This window comes from Typopeltis vanoorti, chromosome 20 (assembly GCF_054136105.1).
Source record: "Typopeltis vanoorti isolate ZY-2024b chromosome 20, IOZ_Tvanoo_1.0, whole genome shotgun sequence".
In the NCBI taxonomy this organism is placed as follows: Eukaryota; Metazoa; Arthropoda; class Arachnida; order Uropygi; family Thelyphonidae; genus Typopeltis; species Typopeltis vanoorti.
This window is the reverse complement of record NC_143568.1, coordinates 76,472,375-76,493,720: the sequence shown is the minus strand read 5'-3', so window position 1 is coordinate 76,493,720 and position 21,346 is coordinate 76,472,375. Positions and strand designations below refer to the sequence as shown.

The following is a 21,346-nucleotide window of genomic DNA, read 5'->3' as shown; positions in this document are numbered from 1 at the left end:
TTCTATGTTGAAGTTCCTGGTTTCGGATCACCTGCATTTTTTTTAAAAAAGTATCCAGTGTTAACTGCCTAGATTTTCTTTTTCTTTCTTTAAGGAGTTCAGTGTAAGGTCGAATAGATACGATTGCACTCCTTTTTACGTTCGCACTCTGTTCCCAATTGTTGTCCACTTCACAGAGTTCATCAGTCAATGTCTCTATGTTTGCAAGGATACGCTGTAAATCAGTCGTTTTCATATCTCTCAGAGGACCTTCTTCGTTTTCTTTCTCCTCCTTTGGATGTTGACTTAATTGTTTGGCTAATTCTTTTAAGTCTTCATTGGAAAGCGGTTTATCATGGCTCTCTAAGACTTCTGTCACATCTTCAGCTGTAATATCGTACAATCCAAAATCTCGCACAAGCTTGGTAACATCTTCAATAACATTCTCTTCTTGCTCTAATTCCTTGAAGTCGTGCATAAATGCTGGAAGAAGTTTTCGCCATGCTCCTTTTAAACACCTTGCTGACACGTCGTTCCAAGCTGCCTCGATGTTGTTAATGCCTTCAAAATATCGAATGACAGCCAATAGTCTTTAATAGTTTTTCCTGAAGTGTCCAAGGCTCTTACCATTTCCATAAATGTTATATGGAGGCAATAAGCTTTGAAGATTGATATAATCCCCTGATCCAGTTGCAAAAGCGATGTTCTGTTTGGGGACATGTAAACAACCTTGACATCCAATGGTATTCTTACTTCAGCAAGGTTTTTGAGGATGTCCAAGGACATTATCCAATAGAAGCAATGCCTTGGCTGGCAAATCATTTTCTTTACAGAAGCGAAGGACAAAAATAATTTGTGTACCAATCTATAAAAACGTCTTGTGTAACCCAAGCTTTTTGTTCCACTTCCAATAGACTGGCAGCATGGCTTTTAGACCCTAAGGCGTGTGGTTTCTGTGAATGGTACACCAACATTGGTTTAAGCTTCAAAGTTCCGGAGACATTTGCACCCAACAAAAGCGTAAGTCTATCTTTTACAGCTTTAAAACCTGGGAGTGGAATGTTCTTCATAGGAAATGAAGGTGCGCAATGGCAATTTATTCCAGTAGAGCCCAGTCTCATCGACATTAAAAATGAGATCAGGAGGATAAGATAACTTCCTTGTTCTATACAGTCTTGAAATTCTTTAGGAAAAGCAACCGCTGCTGCAACATCTGCACTTGCCACCTCACCACATAATTTGACACAATGTGGCACTTACTTCGAGACTTAAATCTCATGAACCAACCTTTGCTTCCTGAAAATGTTTCTTCGCCTCCATCTGTCTTTTTAAGATCCTCAAAAATTGTTTTTGCTTTCTCAGTTATAACAGCCTGTGTCAGAGGAATGTTTTTCTGATTCAAGTCATCCACCCATAATAATAATAATTTTTCCATTTTTTCATGAAATTTACCCCTGCTATAATGTATATGTCTTGCATTTAGTGCTGCCGTAGATTGTTATGCAGACTGTTTTATTCTATCTGCATTTTTCATAATTCTAGTAACAGTCGAATTATGAAAAATAATTCATCCCAGGTTTTAAAGGAGGTAAGGTCATACTTCTACAGACATTAGCACGTGTCTTCCCTTCTTTGAATCACCTCCATCTTCTTTTCAAGTGTGATTGATTTCTATGCCTTCTTAACACCAAGTTCTGCTAATTTTTCTGCACTTCCATTATCAGACATGGTATGTAATTACATACTTTATCAATTGAAATATGTATGTGTGTAAAAAAATTAAATAGAACAATTAGGTAGATTCAACATTAAAACTAGGTTTGATACATATAAGTCGTAGTAGCTCGGTAAACACTCAAACACTAGAGTGCCTGCTAGCGTCGTTTCTCAGTCAACCACACTACAATAAGAAAGCATGTGCGAGCAACCGGCGTTATTGTGAATCGGCATAAACCGAGCGCTGCCTGTATACGGTTTCAGTGTTTTCTAGCTTATAAAGTTTAATTCTCATGCCTGCAGAGAACAGACAGTATTTATTATAATATTAATTTAGCCAGCAGGCATAATAAATGAAGTTTTGCTAACAGAAGTAGAACTTTGGAAATGAAGATACTTTCTGTCCTTTTAGATAGAATTTGACTGCAGGAGAATGTTTTTGTCCATTTTTCCCTTGCAAAATGTCACTTGACCTGCTTTCTAATGTAGTCAATTGAGTATTGCAATTGAACTAAATGGTAGTAAGGTCACTTCTAGTTTCATTATAAAGGTTACTGTAGTATGCAGAAATGATGAAATTGTAATGCCAGTGAACCACATCGAATAACTGTGTAGCAAAAATTATTTATCAAGACTCTCACAACCAGTTTCATGGATAAACAGTGTTCCACATCATCAGGAGATATAGCAAATAAAGTAAAAAATTAAGCTGCAAAACAAGTAATGATCAGAATGCAAATATTTGAAGAAGAAGAAGAAAAAAAAAGAGAGAGAGACTAACAATGGAACATGCTTGTGCTACGTAGACACTTGATGGTTGGTGGCATAATGCCTGCCAATGGCTTCCATGTGTGCTAGATGTTTTACGACAAAGAGGCTCATACTCTATGTATATCATGCCTTGTTCCTTAGTGCACTGTTGTAGATGTTTTATCATTTCTACTGACTTTTTAAATGAGCTTGAGTAATCCATGTAGATCATTGCAGTTTGATGCAATAATACTTCCTGTTTGGTCACCACTGTTATGTTCCATCAATTCTGATTTGTGTTTTCTCTCCTTCCCCACATCTTTTAAATGTTTAGACATACATATCCCTCCCAACCTGCTCATCTCTGTCCTACATAACATAATCCACAGGTGCAGGTGATCTTGTAAATGCCAGGTTTCTTAGGAAGCAAATGGCAAGGTTTCTACTTATTCCACTTAAAATGAAAATACTAATAAATGACACAAATACCTATAAAAAACTTGACTTTGACCTGACCATACAATGTCATAACCAATAATATGATTAATAAGCTGATTATAGGATATCATCTGATAAAAGTTTTTGCTATATTGAAGGTAGGGAAAGAACACAGGGACATCAATGGAAGTTGTTTGTTTGTAGTCAAGAAAGGGGAAAGAGCTCAGTTTTTCTTTCACAGAGCAGTGAGTAAGTGGAATAGTTTGTCTTTAGGGATAGCAAGTGCATCTAGTGTGAATGAATTTAACAGAAGGTAGGACAGCTGGTTTGGATGATTTATAGCCTCCCTCAATGAGTCCTTGACTCCCTGGAGGTCTCAGATAATAATAATAATAATGTGGAGTTTCCGATTAAAAAGGTTGCATGCTTAACTACAGGGCTGGAAATTATGACAAATTGAGAAGAATACTATTTTTGGTCCCAAAGTATCAATTATTCAATGGGAAAGATATCAGTGTCTATGGTAAGCTTTAAAAGAATGCTTAAATGAGATGGTATCTGAATATGTCCCTTTAATTTGAAGAACAAATAGGGTAGAAGTGAAACAAATACCATCATCACACTTTTCAAGGATTTAGGCCTAGAATGGTCTGTTCAGCCCGTAGAAGTTATCACTGAATCACTTTAGAGGATGTTTTGGTTTTCTTTTTCCTAATGGTTTGTAATTTAAAACTTGTTTTGGTAATCTTTCTGTTTTCATTCTTTCAATGTGATCCATCCATTTATGTTTATGTTTTTTTTTTGTTTTTTTTTCTATTACTGATTACTGGTTTAATTGTTCCATAATTTCTTCATTTCTTTTGTGATCGAATAGAGCCTACTTTGCCATTTTTTTCATAAACTTCATTTCAGCTGTTTAATATCACTGTTTGTCTTTTTGTTTTACTGTTCAGATTTCACTTCCATACAATAGGACTGGTAAGGCTAATGTATTGTATACTTTTAGTCTAGTTTGTTTTTGAACTAGGTTAGGTTTAAATATAGAATTAATTACCTGTATTTTTGAATATTTTGCAATTTTTAGGTTTATATCTTTTTCATTTTCATAAGTAATCATACATCCTAGGTAGTTAAATGAATTCACCTGTTCGAAAATCTTGTTATCTATTGCTATTTTAGTTCTTATTGGATCTTGTCCTTTAAAAACCATTGTTTTTTATTTTTCTGTTGATATTATTATTCCATAATCTTTGGCTATTTCATTTAAATTTAAAATATTTTTCTGTAAGTTATCTTCAGAATTTGTAATTATTATTTGATCATCAGCAAAAAGGAGAGTGTTTAAGTTCACAGTAGGAGAAAGTTTAATTCTAAAGACTAAAAATGGAAATTTTTAGTCCATTTTATTATAATTTCATTTAAATAACTATTAAAAAGAGTTGCTGAAAGGGGACATCCCTGTCGGACTCCTTGGTTTATCTCTCTCAGATATGATATTTCATAATTTAATCTTATTTGTATTTGATTATTTTCATATATATTTATGATAGCTTTTAGAATATTATTTGGTATTTTTCTTTCTTTTAATATGTTAAATAAAATACTTCTTTTAACTTCGTCAAATGCTTTTTCAAAGTCAATAAATGTAATATGTTTCTAAATTGTATTCTCTTCTTTTCTCTATTATTAATTTTAGACAAAAGCCCAGGTCAATACATGATCGTCCTTCTCTAATCCATTTTGTACTTCTAAAATAAAGCTTTCAGAATATTTTATTAGTTTGTTATTTAAAATTCTGCTATATATGAAACAGATATACAACCTTATTAGGCAAGAGATCCATCAGAAATGATGAGGAAAGGAATATTGTGAGAATAAGAGTGAGAGGAGTTATGAAATATATAAAGCTCAAGCCAGTAAAGTTACAAGTATTGTACGGAAAGCTAAGTTGAGTATGAAAATAAATTGCCTGGGAAGACTAAAGGCAAACCAAAAGAATTTTATCATTATGCTACAAGCAAAAGAAAACATGAATGTGAAAGAATAACTTGAGTGAATGTACCCTTATATCAGAAGATGAGATTGTTCAAATAATGAGTTCTCATCTCACTAAGATCTATCATTGTGGTGTATGCAGCATGTTGCACAGTAGTAGTAATACACTGGACGAAGAGAACAGAGGTGTATGTGAAGGAGGTTATAGGGCTGTTGCATAACTTAGATAAGAATTCAGCAATAGGGACAGGTGGGATATCAACACGTATGCTAAAGGAATTTTCAGCTGAACTGGCTAGGCTCTTTACAAGTTTACTAGAGAGGAGCAGAGAAGCAGAATAGATGATAGTTTTATTGGGGGGGGAATGGAAAAGTTAAGATTGGGTGCAGTTAAAAAAGGGATGAGACCTAAATTTTTCTCCTCACAGAGTAGTGAGTGGAACACTTTGCTTGATGAAATGGTGCAAACACCCAGTGTGAATAAGTTTCAGAGTAAGCTTTTTAAAATTACGCTCGCATGGGTGATGTATTGCATCCCTTAACGAGTCCTTAACTCCTTGGATGTCTCTGATGATGACGATGATGATAATAGCAACAACAACTATGGAAAATAACCTACAGGCACAATGCTATTCTAAAGTAACTTCTATATAACAAAATATCCATTCCACATAACTTTTTCTGTTGTCCTGAACAGTCTACAGTGAGAGTTTACTGTAATATATATTTACTGGTTTACAGCTACTAATAATGACAAATAAAATTTATAAAATTAGGAATATATAAAATAAAAAAATATATAATGAAAATACTTACGCATTTTGTAATGCATAGTTATAACAGTCTTTTACTTCAGAGACTCTTTTGTTATATCTAATTTAGAAATTGAAATTGTGAGCATTAAAATATAGTTTACTAATAAATCAAGCTATATTGATATTTTCTTTGAAAAACAATAATAAAACTAAAAATAATCTATGGATTACATGAAGAATTTTGCAAAGGATAAAATGATTCCGTATATGCAGAACACGTAAAATATATAAAATGGAATGATATGAATGCAGTGCATATACTGCTCATCAAGCAGCACATGGGAAGTATTAAACAAAATACATCAATGATGCAAATTGGAATATGGCTCTAAAGTTCACAGAATAAATATGGTGAAACTATAATGAATGTGCAATCTTATTAAGCAAGGGATTCTTGAAAAAAATTATAATGAAGGATTATTGTATGCCTTATGAAAATAAGGCACAGGCCAAAAAATGGCAACTATTGTAGGGAAAGCCAAGTGTGAGTATGAAAAAAGAAACTGACTCTGCAAGCTAAAGACAGCCCAAAAGGCATCCTATTGTTATGCTCTCCAAGTGAAAAGAAAAAAAGAAAGAATAACTCTTCCCTTTTGTGTGTGACAGATAGAGAAGGGATTGTTAAACTAATGAGTGCCCATTTTGCTAAAAGCTATCAACCTGATGAATGCAATGAGCTCAATGCTACCTCTACTGGATGAAGGAACTCAGGTCAATGAGGAGGAGGTATAAGAGCTACTGCATAAAAGGAAAAGAATTTGGCAATAGGGGGGCCCTAAAGGGATATAAGCACAGATGCTAAAAGTTGTTGCTAGTTTGACATGAGGTTTGAAAGTGATGCGAAGGCCATGTTTCATCAATACTTTGGCTATCTTTTCTGATGTACCTCTGACATATGGAATAGAAATGGTCATGTTGTGTTCTTGTTTATTAGGGGAGGGCTGAGTAATGGGACTATGTAGTATTTTATCTATTTTGTAGGGATTATAGCCATATTATATAATATTATATAGCCATTGGCCAAGAATGTATAGTGCAGAAATTGGAGTTCTGTGGTCAGAGCTACATCGTTAGAACAAATGGCTCTGGCTGTGTATAAGTGTTTTTAAAATGCCATACTGTTGGATTGGATGATGATGTGATTGTTTATGTAGGTATCGTCCTGTGTGTGTAGGCTTTCTGTAAATGGAAAAAGATAGTGATCCATCTGAAAGGAGGGAACTAATGTGTCAAGAAATGGTAAACAGTTATTCGATTATTTTTCTACTGTGAAGTGGTTTTTGGAGTGTTGGCTGTTTAGGTAGGTGACAAACGCATCCAAAGTGTCTTGTCCATGGGGCCAGGTGTGGTTACGCTATGTAGATGATGTGTTTGCCATCTGGCCCCGTGGACAAGACACTTTGGATGCATTTGTCACCTACCTAAACAGCCAACACTCTAAAAACCACTTTCATAAGGAAAAAAGTATGTAGCTGTGGTAAGTACTTCGTTTTCAAAGTGTTCCATGTAAAAATTTGCTAATACGGGGGATCCATAGCAGTACCATTAATCTGTTTGTAGAATTTTCCTTCCCATGTAAAGTAACCTGCATTCATAGTAAATTTAAATAATTCACAAATATCAGAGGGAAATTTAGACTTGATTAAATCAAGAGTGTCTATAAGTGAAATATTGGTAAATAAAGAGGTGACATCAAAACTAACCATTATGTCTAAATTTTTAGGATAAGATTTTTAACTCATGTTTTGAAATGGACTGAATTTTTCAAAAAAGTAGAGCAGTTGCCAGTAAAGGGAGCAAGCGACTTGTCTAAATGCTGGGCCAGTTTATATGTGGGACTATCTATGCTATCGACTATGGGGCATAGGGGGATATTAGTTTTGTGGATTTTTGGTAATCCATAAATACGGGGTGGTTTAACATGAATTGGTTTTATTTTCCTGATGATTTCTTTGGGTTCATGACGTCACTTTTTCAGTAATTTTCGGACTTTTTTCCTTTGAGATATAGTGGGATCTTGATGTATAATAACAGAAAAATGCAAGATCTCCTATGTGACAGTTCCACGTATCAAATTATACATTGAGACCCCACTATGTCTCAAAGGAAAAAAGTCCGAAAATTACTGAAAAAAGTGACACCATGGCCTAAAGAAATCATCAGGAAAATAAAACTAATTCATGTTAAACCACCCTACAATTATGGATTACCAAAAATCCACAAAACTAATATCCCCCTATGCCCCATAGTCGATAGCATAGACAGTCCCACATATAAAACAGGCCCAGCATTTAGCCAAGTTGCTTGCTCCCCTTACTGACAACTCCTCTACTTTTGTAAAAAATTCAGTCCATTTCAAAACACGAGTTAAAAATCTTATCCTAAAAAATTCGATCATAATGGTTAGTTTTGATGTCACCTCTTTATTTACCAGGGGTGAATATTCCGGGTGTGCTAGATGTGCGGTGCTCATCCACAAAATATCAGTATCATCGATATTAATTTTTGCATTTATTTTGGTTAAAGACTGACCCAATTGTTTGCAGACTTCGCGCGCGATTCCTAAAACTGAACACAATACACTGTACTAATGCTTCATCGTCCTCTTCACGAGGATAATTTCTGAGCAGATCTTTATTTTTCCAGAATGTATCTTTAGCTATGTCTGTTCTTATTTTTATTTCTTTATCTTGCTTTCCATCTGCAGTAAAGTAGGACTTGTAATTCTGATGTATCACAAAGCACACCCAGGCATTAATAGCCTGGGTGTGCTTTTAAAATGCATACATCCTTGAGCCATTCGAAAAGATGTAAAGAGAGAGTAGCATGTCAAATTCTTAGTGTTGTATTATTTTTAAACCGCTCAGAAGGCGTGACTATGTGAGCTTAAATTTTGAGCTCACTCAGCACCTAGCGGCTGTGATTGGTTATTATGTCAACCAATCCAATTGAATGTCATGAGTTAAGAGATTACTATATCCAAGGCTTTATTACAAACAGCTGTTACACATTTTCTGGAACTGAAAATTTGAAAGTGGATGTTAGGAGAAAAATGCTAATTGTTTTTTTATTTTGCTTGTGCAGTATAGCATCTGTTGAGGTTGTATAGTTTTTTAACGGCATAGAGACATTTTCATTCTAGTCTTCAGAAACAACAGACAGTAAAAAATATCTATTCCTGAATAAAAATGAATATTCTGTGTATTATAAGACGTTGTTGATCTACAACAATATACCAGCATATGTAAGATTGATAAGACAGAACTGATGACACTAAAATGTGAAACTAAAACTATCTGTCTTAAAGTGAAAATCTGACTAAATACTCCTAATTTAGTCTTGAGCAGGATAAAATTGAATTTCATATTGAAAAGAAGAATATGTAAGAAAGTTTTAAAAGTGAATACAAGTTGAGCAGCTCTCACACATGACCTATAGACTAAAATACACAAATAGTATTCAAGAAAAAAATTAAAGAGTTTCAGAACAGGAAGAACCAAACCTTAGAGATTCAGTGGCAAACCCTGAAGACAACATTGATTCAGCAAGAGATGCATGAGGTGAGGTTGTCTGCAAGGACAGAAAAATCGAACTCCATGTTGGACACAGGAAGTTAAAGAGACAGTGAAGAAAAAGAAGATGACATATCAAAAGTTCCTGATGAATAAGTCAGCTTGTGCTTTTAGAGAATACAGAGAAAAATGTAAGGCAGCTAAACATCGTGTAAAACTAGCTAAACAAAGTCATGTGAAGACTTTGGTAAGATCATAGAAAATAAATACCAGGTAGGTGGGAAAATATTTTGAAAGCTGTTGAAAAAGCCCAGAAATGGAGAAAAGAGTACTATAAAAGAAATTAGAGATGATAAAGGTCACATAAAAACTGGAGAAAAAGATATCTTTGGTGTATGGAGCAATTACTTCAAAAAATAGCAAAATGAAACAAACGGTGACAGTACAGTGGTAAAAAACACTCGACAGGCATGCAATCAGGAATACGTATGCATACTTGAAGTAGAAAAAGTCATCAAAAGTCTGAAATGTGGAAAGGCAGCTGGAGTAAGTAGATGATATTCGAACAGAAATGCTCAAGCATGGAGGTATGAAAGTCTTGTAGTGGCTCCACTGCATAGTTCAGAAGGCCTGGACAGAGGGACAAATTTCAGATGATTGGAGTAGAGCTCTCATAGCACCTATATATAAAAAGGGAAATAAAACTGAATGCGAGGATTACAGAGGTATTTCCCTGCTGAGTTCCTGGTAAGATTTATCCCAATATACTTGAGAAACGGTTGAGAAGGATTGTGGAAGGGAAGGGAGCTTGGTGAAGAACAAGCTGGATTCAGACCAAATAGAGGCTGTCAGGATCAGATTTTCACTTTATGACAAATAGTTGAGATATCGTCAGAATATAACAAAGATCTGTGTACGTTTTGTAGATGTGCAGAAATTTATATGACAAGGTGCCAACAGAAAAGCTGTTCAAAACACTAAGTTATATGTACTTAGTCTGTATTTGAACTGTATGTCAGCAGTTAAAACTGAAGTACAGGAAGATGGTTTGATGTTAAATCTGGTGTCACACAAGGATGTACATTATCTCGTCTGTTATTCATCATCTATATGGATCACATTATGAAGTGGTATTAAATCTGATATCAAAATTGGAAATGTTAATCTCAGCTTCTTTACTTTATGCAGATGTTATACTTTTAAATAAATCTAGTACAAGTCTGCAAGATTCCCTGACTAAATTGAATAACTGTTGTAATAGATTTGGTATGAAAGTGAACAGTGAAAAAACAAACATTGAAAATATGCAGAAACATTAAAAACATCAACTGCATTCTTCAATGCTTTTCCAATTTCTTTGTCAGCTGCCATTTCTAATGAGTCAAAAATTCCTCTACAACTAATAATAATTCCTAACAGAACCATCTGTGGAATCAAAGACACAAATAAATGTCGTCCAATTTTCCATTATGAAATATGTCCATATCGCTCTTTGAAATTGTCTGCCATTCTAGAAATTTCTCTGTGTTTGGTGTTGAATATTATATCTACTCCTTCCTTTCCTTGATGAATATTACTGGAATAAAACATCTTATTATTCAGCAGCTTCTTGCCTGATTTTCATCTTGATATCAACTATGCTGACATAATGCCCCTCTAATTCTTCTGCTAGTTTGATTTTTTTCCATGGGTACTTCTTACATTAATGCTAAAAAGGTAACTTCCAGTAGCCAACTTTTCATTGCTCACTTTGGTTTCTCCAAAAAAACAGCAAGGACCTTGTTAAACCAGTAATGCACCAGCCAGTATGACAAAAATGTACATGACATTTTCTAACATAATTTTTGCTTGTAGTTTAAGCCAATGCAGAATATAATTTGGTGAGCTAAGTCCAGCATTTCAAGCTCATCTTCATTAATTCAATACTTAGGTGAATATTTAATAACAGAGCTTCCCATGAAAAGGTGAGGACTGGAGAATAGATCAAAAAACCTGGTTAGTAGTCTGCATTCCTTACAGGCTATATGAAGGTCTCATCTCATTAATATACCTATGATGAAAGTTTATTTTTCACTTGGTTAGAATATAATAAATTTAGTTTAATCCTTTATCCAAGTGTGAGCAAACAAAGTTTGCGCCTGAAAGTATCTTCAGGACTGGGGTAAGGTGGTGCAACACCAGGATGACTCCTTGCAAAGGTGGAGCAAGCTACTAACACTCCTATCTCAGTATCTCCCATAATGCAAAACACATCTCCTTGCGGATATGTCTAATGTTATGCATTAAGGGAAGGGCCACTACCCAGACTAGTTTCGACCTTTATTGAGGTCTCTTCAGTGGGAGCCAGGCCCAAGCGGAGATACCAGCCAGAATCATTAGCAATGCTTCTGGCTGGTATCTCCACTTTATTGAGATCTCTTCCACTGAAGAGACCTCAATAAAGGTCGAAACTAGTCTGGGTAGCGGCCCTTCCCTTAATGCATAACATTAGACATATCCGCAAGGAGATGTGTTTTGCATTATGGGAGATACTGAGATAGGAGTGTTAGTAGCTTGCTCCACCTTTGCAAGGAGTCGTCCTGGTGTTGCACCACCTTACCCCAGTCCTGAAGATACTTTCAGGCGCAAACTTTGTTTGCTCACACTTGGATAAAGGATTAAACTAAATTTATTATATTCTAACCAAGTGAAAAATAAATTTTCAACATCTTTCTCTAAATCCAGAGTAATTTATTAAAAAGGTGGCACACCATTTGGCAACTCCTATAGGTAGAGATGACCTTGCTAATGCTTCTAGCTGGTATCTCCACTTGGGCCTGGCTCCCACTGAAGAGACCTCAATAAAGGTCGAAACTAGTCTGGGTAGTGGCCCTTCCCTTAATGCATAACATTAGACATATCCGCAAGGAGATGTGTTTTGCATTATGGGAGATACTGAGATAGGAGTGTTAGTAGCTTGCTCCACCTTTGCAAGGAGTCATCCTCGTGTTGCACCACCTTACCCCAGTCCTGAAGATACTTTCAGGCGCAAACTTTGTTTGCTCACACTTGGATAAAGGATTAAACTAAATTTATTATAATATACCTACGACTTAAGCAACCCAAGATGTTTTTTCTATCTGAATATTCTTCAAAGTTACTAAGCTCAATGTTTACAATGCATTTCAGAAAAAAAAACACCCAAATCTACAGCCTGCCCACAGTGCTAAGGTACTTTATGTTTACAACATTCTGTAAACATAAAGTACCTTAGATGGAATTAGCAGAGAGAGAAAAAAAAAAGGCAAATAAACAAGTACATCTTTTTATCCCCATACATGCATAACATCTACATACAAAATAATTTTCCTTATGTACAATTAAACATAATTACATCAAAAAATAATAGACATTTACTTGCAAACAGAATCACTGATGATTATGAAATGACACTGAAAATGATATTGATGTGAAATAAATTCAGTAACATCAGGTACCTTCTATTACATAATATATAAAGATGGAAAGTTTCATAAGTCCTAGCTTAAAATATTTAAATAACAATAAAATTATGTCTGTCAACAGTTTCAGAACATCAAAAACATTTTTAAAACTATTGACAGACATGATTTCTAAACAATAATATTATCTATACATTACCCTTTAAAGGTTTCAAAGAACTGCTGAATATAGGAATGTGTCTGCAGTACCTCATCACGAAACAAAGTGTGCACCCACCCACCATGTAATGCTCCCTGGAAGAGCTCTTGGGCTGGAGGTTGGCTCAAATATTGATGAATTAAGGTAAAACCAACTAAGGGGAGGAAATAAATCACATTGTGTAATGAGTCATAAATATGGAGAATTATAACGTTTAATAATTTTTAGAAATCATTTATTTTCAATTAATCACCTAAAATGTTAACTAAAGAATGTTCTTTTGTATGTAAAGGGGAAAAAAATTAATAAAATGTTCATAGAATTCTAGATAACTGCTCTGTTTGAAGGTTCTCAAAATGAAGTATTTCTCAAAAATTTTTACCCAGCTCTGCAATTTAAATATTAATGAAAATTTCGCAGGCTACACTATTAGTATATATAAATTCCAAACCTTATTATTTTTTCATGTCATCTATTTTTAGATGGGTTTTACAAGATGAATCAGCATCTATCCATTTTGAGTTATTTTCTAAATTGAATAATAGAAAGTAAGAATTCTGTGTGTGTGTGGGGGGGGGGGGTTGTATAATTCATCCAGTCTTGAACCAGTTCACTTTATTGGAGACAATGGGTATGTTTTTGGACTTTATACCAGCATTATTAACTGTAAAAAATGTGTTTCTATTGTGAATAAATAGTCTAAGATAAATACACTGATTCATTAAACTACTGCAGCATAAATGGTAATATAAAACAAAAACAGCCATATATGCTGTTTATTTTGAAGCAATACCAAGTGTAACAATTATCGATTATATTGGATTTTTATTGTAGTTAAGAAAATTCTTTATTGAAGCCAGATCTTGTTCAACTTGTTTCACAAACCACAGTGCTAATAATATCTGTACAGATAACATGATGTACTACTGAAGTAGATATCATTATGATGAAATTATGTATGATTATGAACTAGTATTGACATATGCCTACGTATTCAATGAATGCTATTTTTAGCTCAACATTGTTAACATCAAGGGGGGGGGGTCAAAAATAAAGAACGTTGAATTGAATTTAAAAGAAAATAACATCAAATTTCATGCCTTGAAATTTGTCATTTGATGAGTGCATATAGATTTTATTTTATTTTTTTACTCATCACAACAATCAGAAGAAGTGTTGCCACGGTTGCCTGCTCGGAATACAGTTGAACTGAAAAGTAGTGATGAAAAGAAACTGGAAATTGTATGAGGCTTAGCACTAAATACTAAAACATTACCATCAGACCTCCATGGAGTCAAGAGACTCATCATGGGAGGTTCCACTCTCATGCACAGCTCATCTTACCTTGACTTAAACGTAAGCACTGTCTCTGCACTCAACCACACTTTCAGGCAATGCATTTTAACCACCACTCTACGTGCAAAACATGTACTCCTCACTACTTTGCTCACACCCTCCTTATACAGTGTCCATGGATGGCCTCTGGTTCTCCCTGTCTCTAGACATTCTAATGCAAAAAATCTCACATAATTATTTTAATTATTATGTTTTTTTTACAGTTATATATATATATATATATATATATATATATGCTTAGTGAAAATTTTATTTCATGAGGAATTAGTTCACTTTAAATTAAAGATACCAAGAAATTATTTACTTGGTTTAATACTTTATCAAAGTGTAAGCAAACAAAGTTTGCACCTGAAGTATTTTCAGGACTGGGGCAATTCGTATAAGGAAGCTAAGAATTCACATCACTTGCCTTAGTATCCCATAATGCAAAGCACATCTCCTTGAGGACATGTATAATGCTATGCATTATGGAAAGGGTCACTATCCAGACCATTTTCAACCTTTAATGAGGTCTCTTCAGTGGGAGCCAGACCCAGAGGTGATACTAAGTTTGAAGTAATGCAGAAGTCATATTTTCATATACGAGTTGCCAAAAGGTGTCTGGGAGTGACCATTCCGATAATAATGCATAGCATTAGACATGTCCGCAAGGAGATGTGCTTTGCATTATAGAATACTAAGGCAAGTGATGTGAAGTTTTAGCTTCCTTATATGAGTTGCCAGTCCTGAAAATACTTCAGGCACAAACTTTATTGGCTTACATTTGGATAAAGGATTAAACCAAGTATATAATTTCTTGGTATCTTTAATTTATAGTATAACCAAGTGAAAAAACTTCTAATAACAATTAGTTCACTTAACTAATATACTTGCATATGCCTCCTTTCAGTAAGCAAGTTTCCTTAATACATCTTTTCCTCATATTTCTGAAGTAGTCATGACGAATAATTGCTCAGACAATATGAATACATTTAACTGAGTAGTTGTTTCAAATAAACTTCCAATAAAAGGAACTTTTCTGCATATTCCATATTGCTTCTTGGAATATGAACACTTAGTTATCTAATCCTTTCTTTGTTTCTCTGAAGTTTCATTTTTCTTCTTTCCTCTGCTATTTGAATAGATTCTTCTGACAACCATTTACAATCTTTCTTTTTTTTTGTTCATTTGTTTAGTCTTCTTTGATGCTTCTATGACACATTTTGTTTCTTCCAATAGTTCTAATTCTCTTCCTATCTTCTCCAAACTTTTTAATTTCTTTTATACTTTAAATGCTTCACTTATGATTTAAATCAAATCTGATACTATTCTTTTGTTTCTTCTTAGCCCGTAATTTCAACTTAATTTCAGCTATCAATAATTCATTGCTGCTTGGATAGCACTCCTCCACCTTCTTTTGGAAACAATATAATCTATCTGATAGTGACCTGAAAATTCGGCGTAAACATTTTTTGCCGTAGGAAAATTCGGCGCAAACATTCATGCCGCAAGACATTTTGCATTAATGTTTGTAAATAAAAAATGGATGATAAAGGATATTATAAAATCATCAAAAGGGCAAATCTTTATTAAGATGAATGTTAGTGATACATAACAATGAAATCATTTAAAAATTGTACAAATTAAAAGAGATACTGTGTAAATAATTAACTTTTTTGCTGCGGATCGTCAATTCAACAAATCCATCAGTAACATCGCTCACTGGAAAAAATGCTAATGCTGTGAAGCATTTAATTTTCGTATTGAAATAGCATCTGTTTGATAGCTTAACTTCAAACCAGTGGCAACAATTTTGCGATAAAGATTTGGTGCCATATGAAATAAACAACTTGTTATAGTTGTTGATGTAAATATGTTAGAAAAAGCATTGATAGTTGCTTTCTTGAAGTCGACCATTAATGTTTTGGGATCTAATGATGAACACAAACCCTTTAAGGCACTGAATAATCTGCTGTAAGTTAATTCTGATTTGCCAGGAAGCAAAGCAAAAAGCTGCCATGGAATCCTTAGAGGTCTCATGCCAGTCCCAAGCCTGGATAAAGAAGGAGCGTTGGTCAGATGAGTGTCCATACTCTGACAGTAAAGAAAAAACACGATTGTTATCTGACGCATATATGATCAACAGCTACAACATGCCGGCTCAGACATCACCCGGATCAACCGAGCGATTGAGGTTGATTGGTATCAATCTCGATCACTCGGTTGATACCAATCGAGCGATCGAGGGTTGGATCGAAAAGTGGAATACCGAAAGGAAACAGAAACTGAAACTAATAGAACTGTTATCAGTAGGAACATGGGATGTACGGACACTTTGGATGGCAGGAACTGGAATTACTTCGTGAGGAAATGAAGATATATCAGTGTGATATACTAGGACTGGCAGAGTTGTGATGGACATCAGCAAGAAAGATAAATAAATGCAAAGTCATATGGTCATGGCATGACACCAAGCATGAAGCAGGAGTTGGTTTGCTTCTTAACAAAAAAGCTAGAAAGACACTCTCAGGCTACAAACCAGTCAATGAACGAATCATAGTAGCGAGATTTCAAGCAAAACCATTTAATATATCAAAAGTCCAGATATATGCACCCATATCTGACAGCACAGATGAGGTTATTGACTTATTTTACAAAGATCTGACAGAGATAATAGAAACAATACCAAAGCAAGATGTACTAATTATTGATGGAGAGTGGAATGCCAAAGTCGGAACAGATAATGACAGTTGGGATAGACTCATCGGAAAATATGATTTCAGAGAAAGAAATGAACGAGGTCAAAAAAATGTTAGAATTTGTTGTGGACCACGATATGATGATCTGTAACACAAGATTCCAGCAAAAGGAGTGTAGAAAATGGACGTGGTGATCAAATGATGGGAAAACCAAGAACATGACTGATATGATTATGATTAAAAGAAGATGGATAACATCAGTACAGCAGTGGCAAACTTTTCAAGGAACAGATATAGACTCGGATCATAGTTTAGTGATTGCAAACATCAAGTTGAAATTAAAAAAGAAAATATAAACACCATCGTCAGAAATGAAGAGAGCAAGAATAAGTGAAGTAGAAATAGGAAGAAGGTACAGAACAGTGTTAGAGGAGAAACTTAAAAATGTGGACAATGACAAAGAAAAAAAATTGAATCTAAGAGAGTGAAAGGAGTAATGAAGGTGATAGAAGATGCAGTTGAAGAAACAGTACCAGAAGAAGAAGAGAAGATCAAGAGAAGATGAAATGGTTAGAAGTCCAATGCAATAATATAGAACAGTACTATGGAGGTGTACAAAATGATTAGAACCATTAATAGAAGGTGGCAACTAAAACAGACCACCACAGTTAAAGATGAAAAAGGCAACGTATTGATGAATAAAGATAAAACTGTACAGCGATTGACAAGATACTGCAGTGAGTTATATGAAAAAAAAAAAAGCTAGATTTAAATAGCATTGGGAAGCTGACTGAAAAATTGAAGCAGGTATCACCACCAGGTACTGAGTATGATATGGAATTGCTTGATTGATATCGCAAACCTTGTTGACCCAGGCAAGGTCCAAGCCAGCATGTTGTAGCTGTTGATCATATATGCATCAGATAACAATCGTGTTTTTTCTTTACGGTCAGAGCATGGACACTCATTTGACCAACCTTCCTCCTTTATCCAGGCTTGGGACTGGCATGAGATCTCTAAGGATTCCATGGCAGCTTTTTGCTTTCTTCCTGGCAAATCAGAATTAACTTACAGCAGATTATTCAGTGCCTTAAAGGGCTTACGTTCATCATTAGATCACGAAACATTAACGGTTGACTTCGAGAAAGCAACTATCAATGCTTTTTCTAACATATTTACATCAACAACTATAACAGGTTGTTTATTTCATATGACACAAAATCTTTATCACAAAATTGTTGCCACTAGTTTGAAGTAAGATATCAAACAGATCTATTTCAATACGAAAATTAAATGCTCCACAGCATTAGCATTTTTTCCAATGAGCGATGTTACTGATGGATTTGTTGAATTGACGATCCACAGAATCAGCAAAGCTGGTATGGTGGGAAGTCAATTGAATAAATTCATATGGAATAAGAGAGAAATTAGTCGGAACACTAAATTAGCTGTATACAAGACAGTGTTCAAACCAGTTTTAACTTATGGATCTGAGAGCTCAGTCAGAAGTAAAACACTTGACCAAAGACTAAAGGCCACAGATATGAGAGTCCTGAGAAAGATTACAGGCGTGACCAGATGGCATCAATAGCAATATTATATTAAAAACGAGGATATTAGGAAAGAACTTGACATTGTCAGCATAAGGAATGCGTTAGCAGAGCTAATCTCAGGTGGTATGGTCACTTAAACAGAATGGGCGAAGAAAGATTAGCAAAACAAGTGCTCTCTGCCAGGTTGTCAGGAAAACGACCCAGAGAAAGACCAAGATATAGGTGGATTGATACGGTACAAAGTACCTTAGACAATAGAAATAAAAGATCTGATAATGTTGGGGTCTTGACAAGTAACAGACTGATTTGGAGGAAAACTGTAGATAGGAAGTTAGTAATGATGTAATTTTTTTCATGTACTACTATCATATCCTGTACACCCCTTGAGGGTACATGGCAGGAATTTGATGATGATGATCCACAGCAAAAAGTTAATTATTTACGCAGCATCTCTTTTAATTTGCACAATTTTTAAATGATTTCATTATGTTATGTATCATTGACATTCACCTTAATAAAGATTTGCCTTTTTAATTAAATTTATAATACCCTTTATCATCCATTGATTATTTACAAAAATTAATGCAAAATGTCTTACGGCATAAATGTTTGCGGCGAATTTTCCTAGAACCCTATCTGATTTCTGCATTCTCCATTAGGTGAAGTCCATGTGTACAATCTTCTTTTATGTTGTTAGAAGCAAGTATTTGCAATAATGCAACTGTTCTCAACAAACAAAACTCCAACATCCTTCCTCCTCCTCAGTCCTATACCAAATTTTCCAGTGATGCCTCGTTCCTCTTTTTCATCCACTTTTGCATTCTAACACCTAACATCAAGAGAAAATCTGTTTTATCAATGCTGTATACTATTTGTTGCAAGCTGTTATAAGATTCTTCTACCTCATCTTCACTTGAATCTAGCAGGTGCATACACCTGTATGAGTGTAACATTCACTGGGTATGGCTTTATTTTGATTAGAATTATTCTATTGGACTAGGTTTTAACCCAAAATGTATTTTCTGTATTCTCTTCTACCTATGAATGCTACTTCATTTCTCCAAAGGTTTCACATCCAGAGTAACACATCATGAATACATAATCAAATCCCTAGCCTCATCAATTTCCTGTAAACTAGTACCAATAATATGATACAAAGCATGTGATCTTTTCATCCCAAAATGCATTACTTTACATTTTACAATAGTGAATTGACAACCATTGTCTGTTGCCCACACTGACAATTTATTTAAATCATCTTGTAAGATATCTACATCATCTTTATACTATTGTCTCCCTAATTTTGCATCAAATCTTCTGCTATATCTTTAATATACAAATTAAAGAGGAGTGGTTCTAGAACAGAGCCCAGCCCTAGGGAACTATACTAGTCACCTTCATTCTCCTTGATTCCACTCTACCATACACCTCCCTCTGATGCCTGTCTATCAGTCACCCCCCCCCCCACATACATACCATTCCATTCCCCATTTCCTCCAACTTATGTAGTAGTTTTCCATACGGCATTCTATCAAATACCTATGCAAAGTCCAAAAATTTCAAAGTGTAGCCATTTCCTTTATCCAATTTTCACATTGATACTATATACCCACAGATGCAAAATCCTCTGACACTTCTGCATATGTCAAAAAAAGGATTTTACTTTTAACCAACTTTTCCAATACTTTAACCACCGCTACAAAGATACTAATTGGTCTGTAATTTGCTACTTCTGTCTTAGAGCCACTTTTATGTAATGGAACTATCTTACCCTCTTTCCACTTCCTTGGAACCTTACCAGAGCTGAAACTTAGACTAAACAACTTCATAAGAATCATAGATGTGCCAGTTCATTTGCACATTCTCGTAGCACACAGCTATTTTCACATTGATACTATATGCCCACAGATGCAAAATCCTCAGACACTTCTGCATATGTCAAAAAAAGGAGAATCCATTTCAATATTAGAGTAATCAATGCATTTCGTGGGATGAGTGTTTATTATTGTATGTCAGAAAATTAGCTTTTCTTTCATGAAAATTCTAGTTCTCAAAGTGGTAACTATTTTGCTTGTACAACAGTTGGAAAATTTATGTATAAAGCATGTGACTTTGCTTGTTGCTGGCCAATTCATACATTCTTTATTTCTTTCTCCCCTTCAGCATGAATTGACTATTCTTGGCACAAAGCCAAGGTCGATTCAACAAAGTGTGGGCATAAAATATTTTTCAATATACTGAGTACCTCCAGCTCATCTACCTCAATGCTCACATCAGTAACTGCAAAGTCACCACCTGGATGATACAACCTTGCAAAGTGATCAGTTGGTAACTGAACTATTTCTTCTGCTTCTGTCAATTTCCTACCATCAGCACTGAATAAAGTTATCCTTCCATAACCATTCTCTCCTTTAATTGCTACATAGTGAAAAAACTCTTTTGGATTTGACCTGCTTCAGCTAATTTTCTCTCAAAATCTCATCACAAGCAAGAAGGGTAACTAGCTTGTGCTTTATACTGTCATGGGCATGCTCATCACCTTGTTTATATTTCTTCTATAATGCTTTCTTTTTTCCTTTTTTTTTTCAGCTCCTGCTTTATATTGCTAGTCATCCATTTAATTCCTACTGTTTATCCTCCTGACTCTTGGTATGCACTCTGATACTGCCTCAAACAATCCTTGACCACTTCCCATGCACTAATGACATTATGTAATGGTTTCTTATGTTATGGCATTGCTCCAAGTTGCCTCCTAAGTTTGTCATAATCGCCAGTTTTGTAGTTCTGCATAAACCTTTTCTTGATTAAAATTTCCACATGTTAAGCAACCTCCACGACAAGATTTCATGGTCACTTTCTCTGATCGGAGGCAGAGCTACTGTAGTTGTAGATCTGGGAATATGACAAGTTTTGTA

At 34.8% G+C, this 21,346-nt stretch overlaps 1 protein-coding gene across 6 annotated transcripts in view; it reads right to left on the bottom strand.

Annotated features, from left to right (window-relative positions):
* Hem (Nck associated protein 1 Hem) overlaps positions 1-21,346 on the bottom strand; it is a 393,688-nt gene that overhangs the window by 272,387 nt on the left and 99,955 nt on the right. For all 6 annotated transcript variants that reach the window (XM_090409885.1, XM_090409889.1, XM_090409887.1 and 3 more), the window contains 2 exons: positions 12,845-12,998; positions 5,695-5,751 (listed from right to left, as the gene is read on the bottom strand). In XM_090409885.1, coding sequence (XP_090266011.1) covers positions 5,695-5,751; positions 12,845-12,998 — 211 coding nt within the window. The remainder of the gene's footprint in view (positions 1-5,694; positions 5,752-12,844; positions 12,999-21,346) is intronic.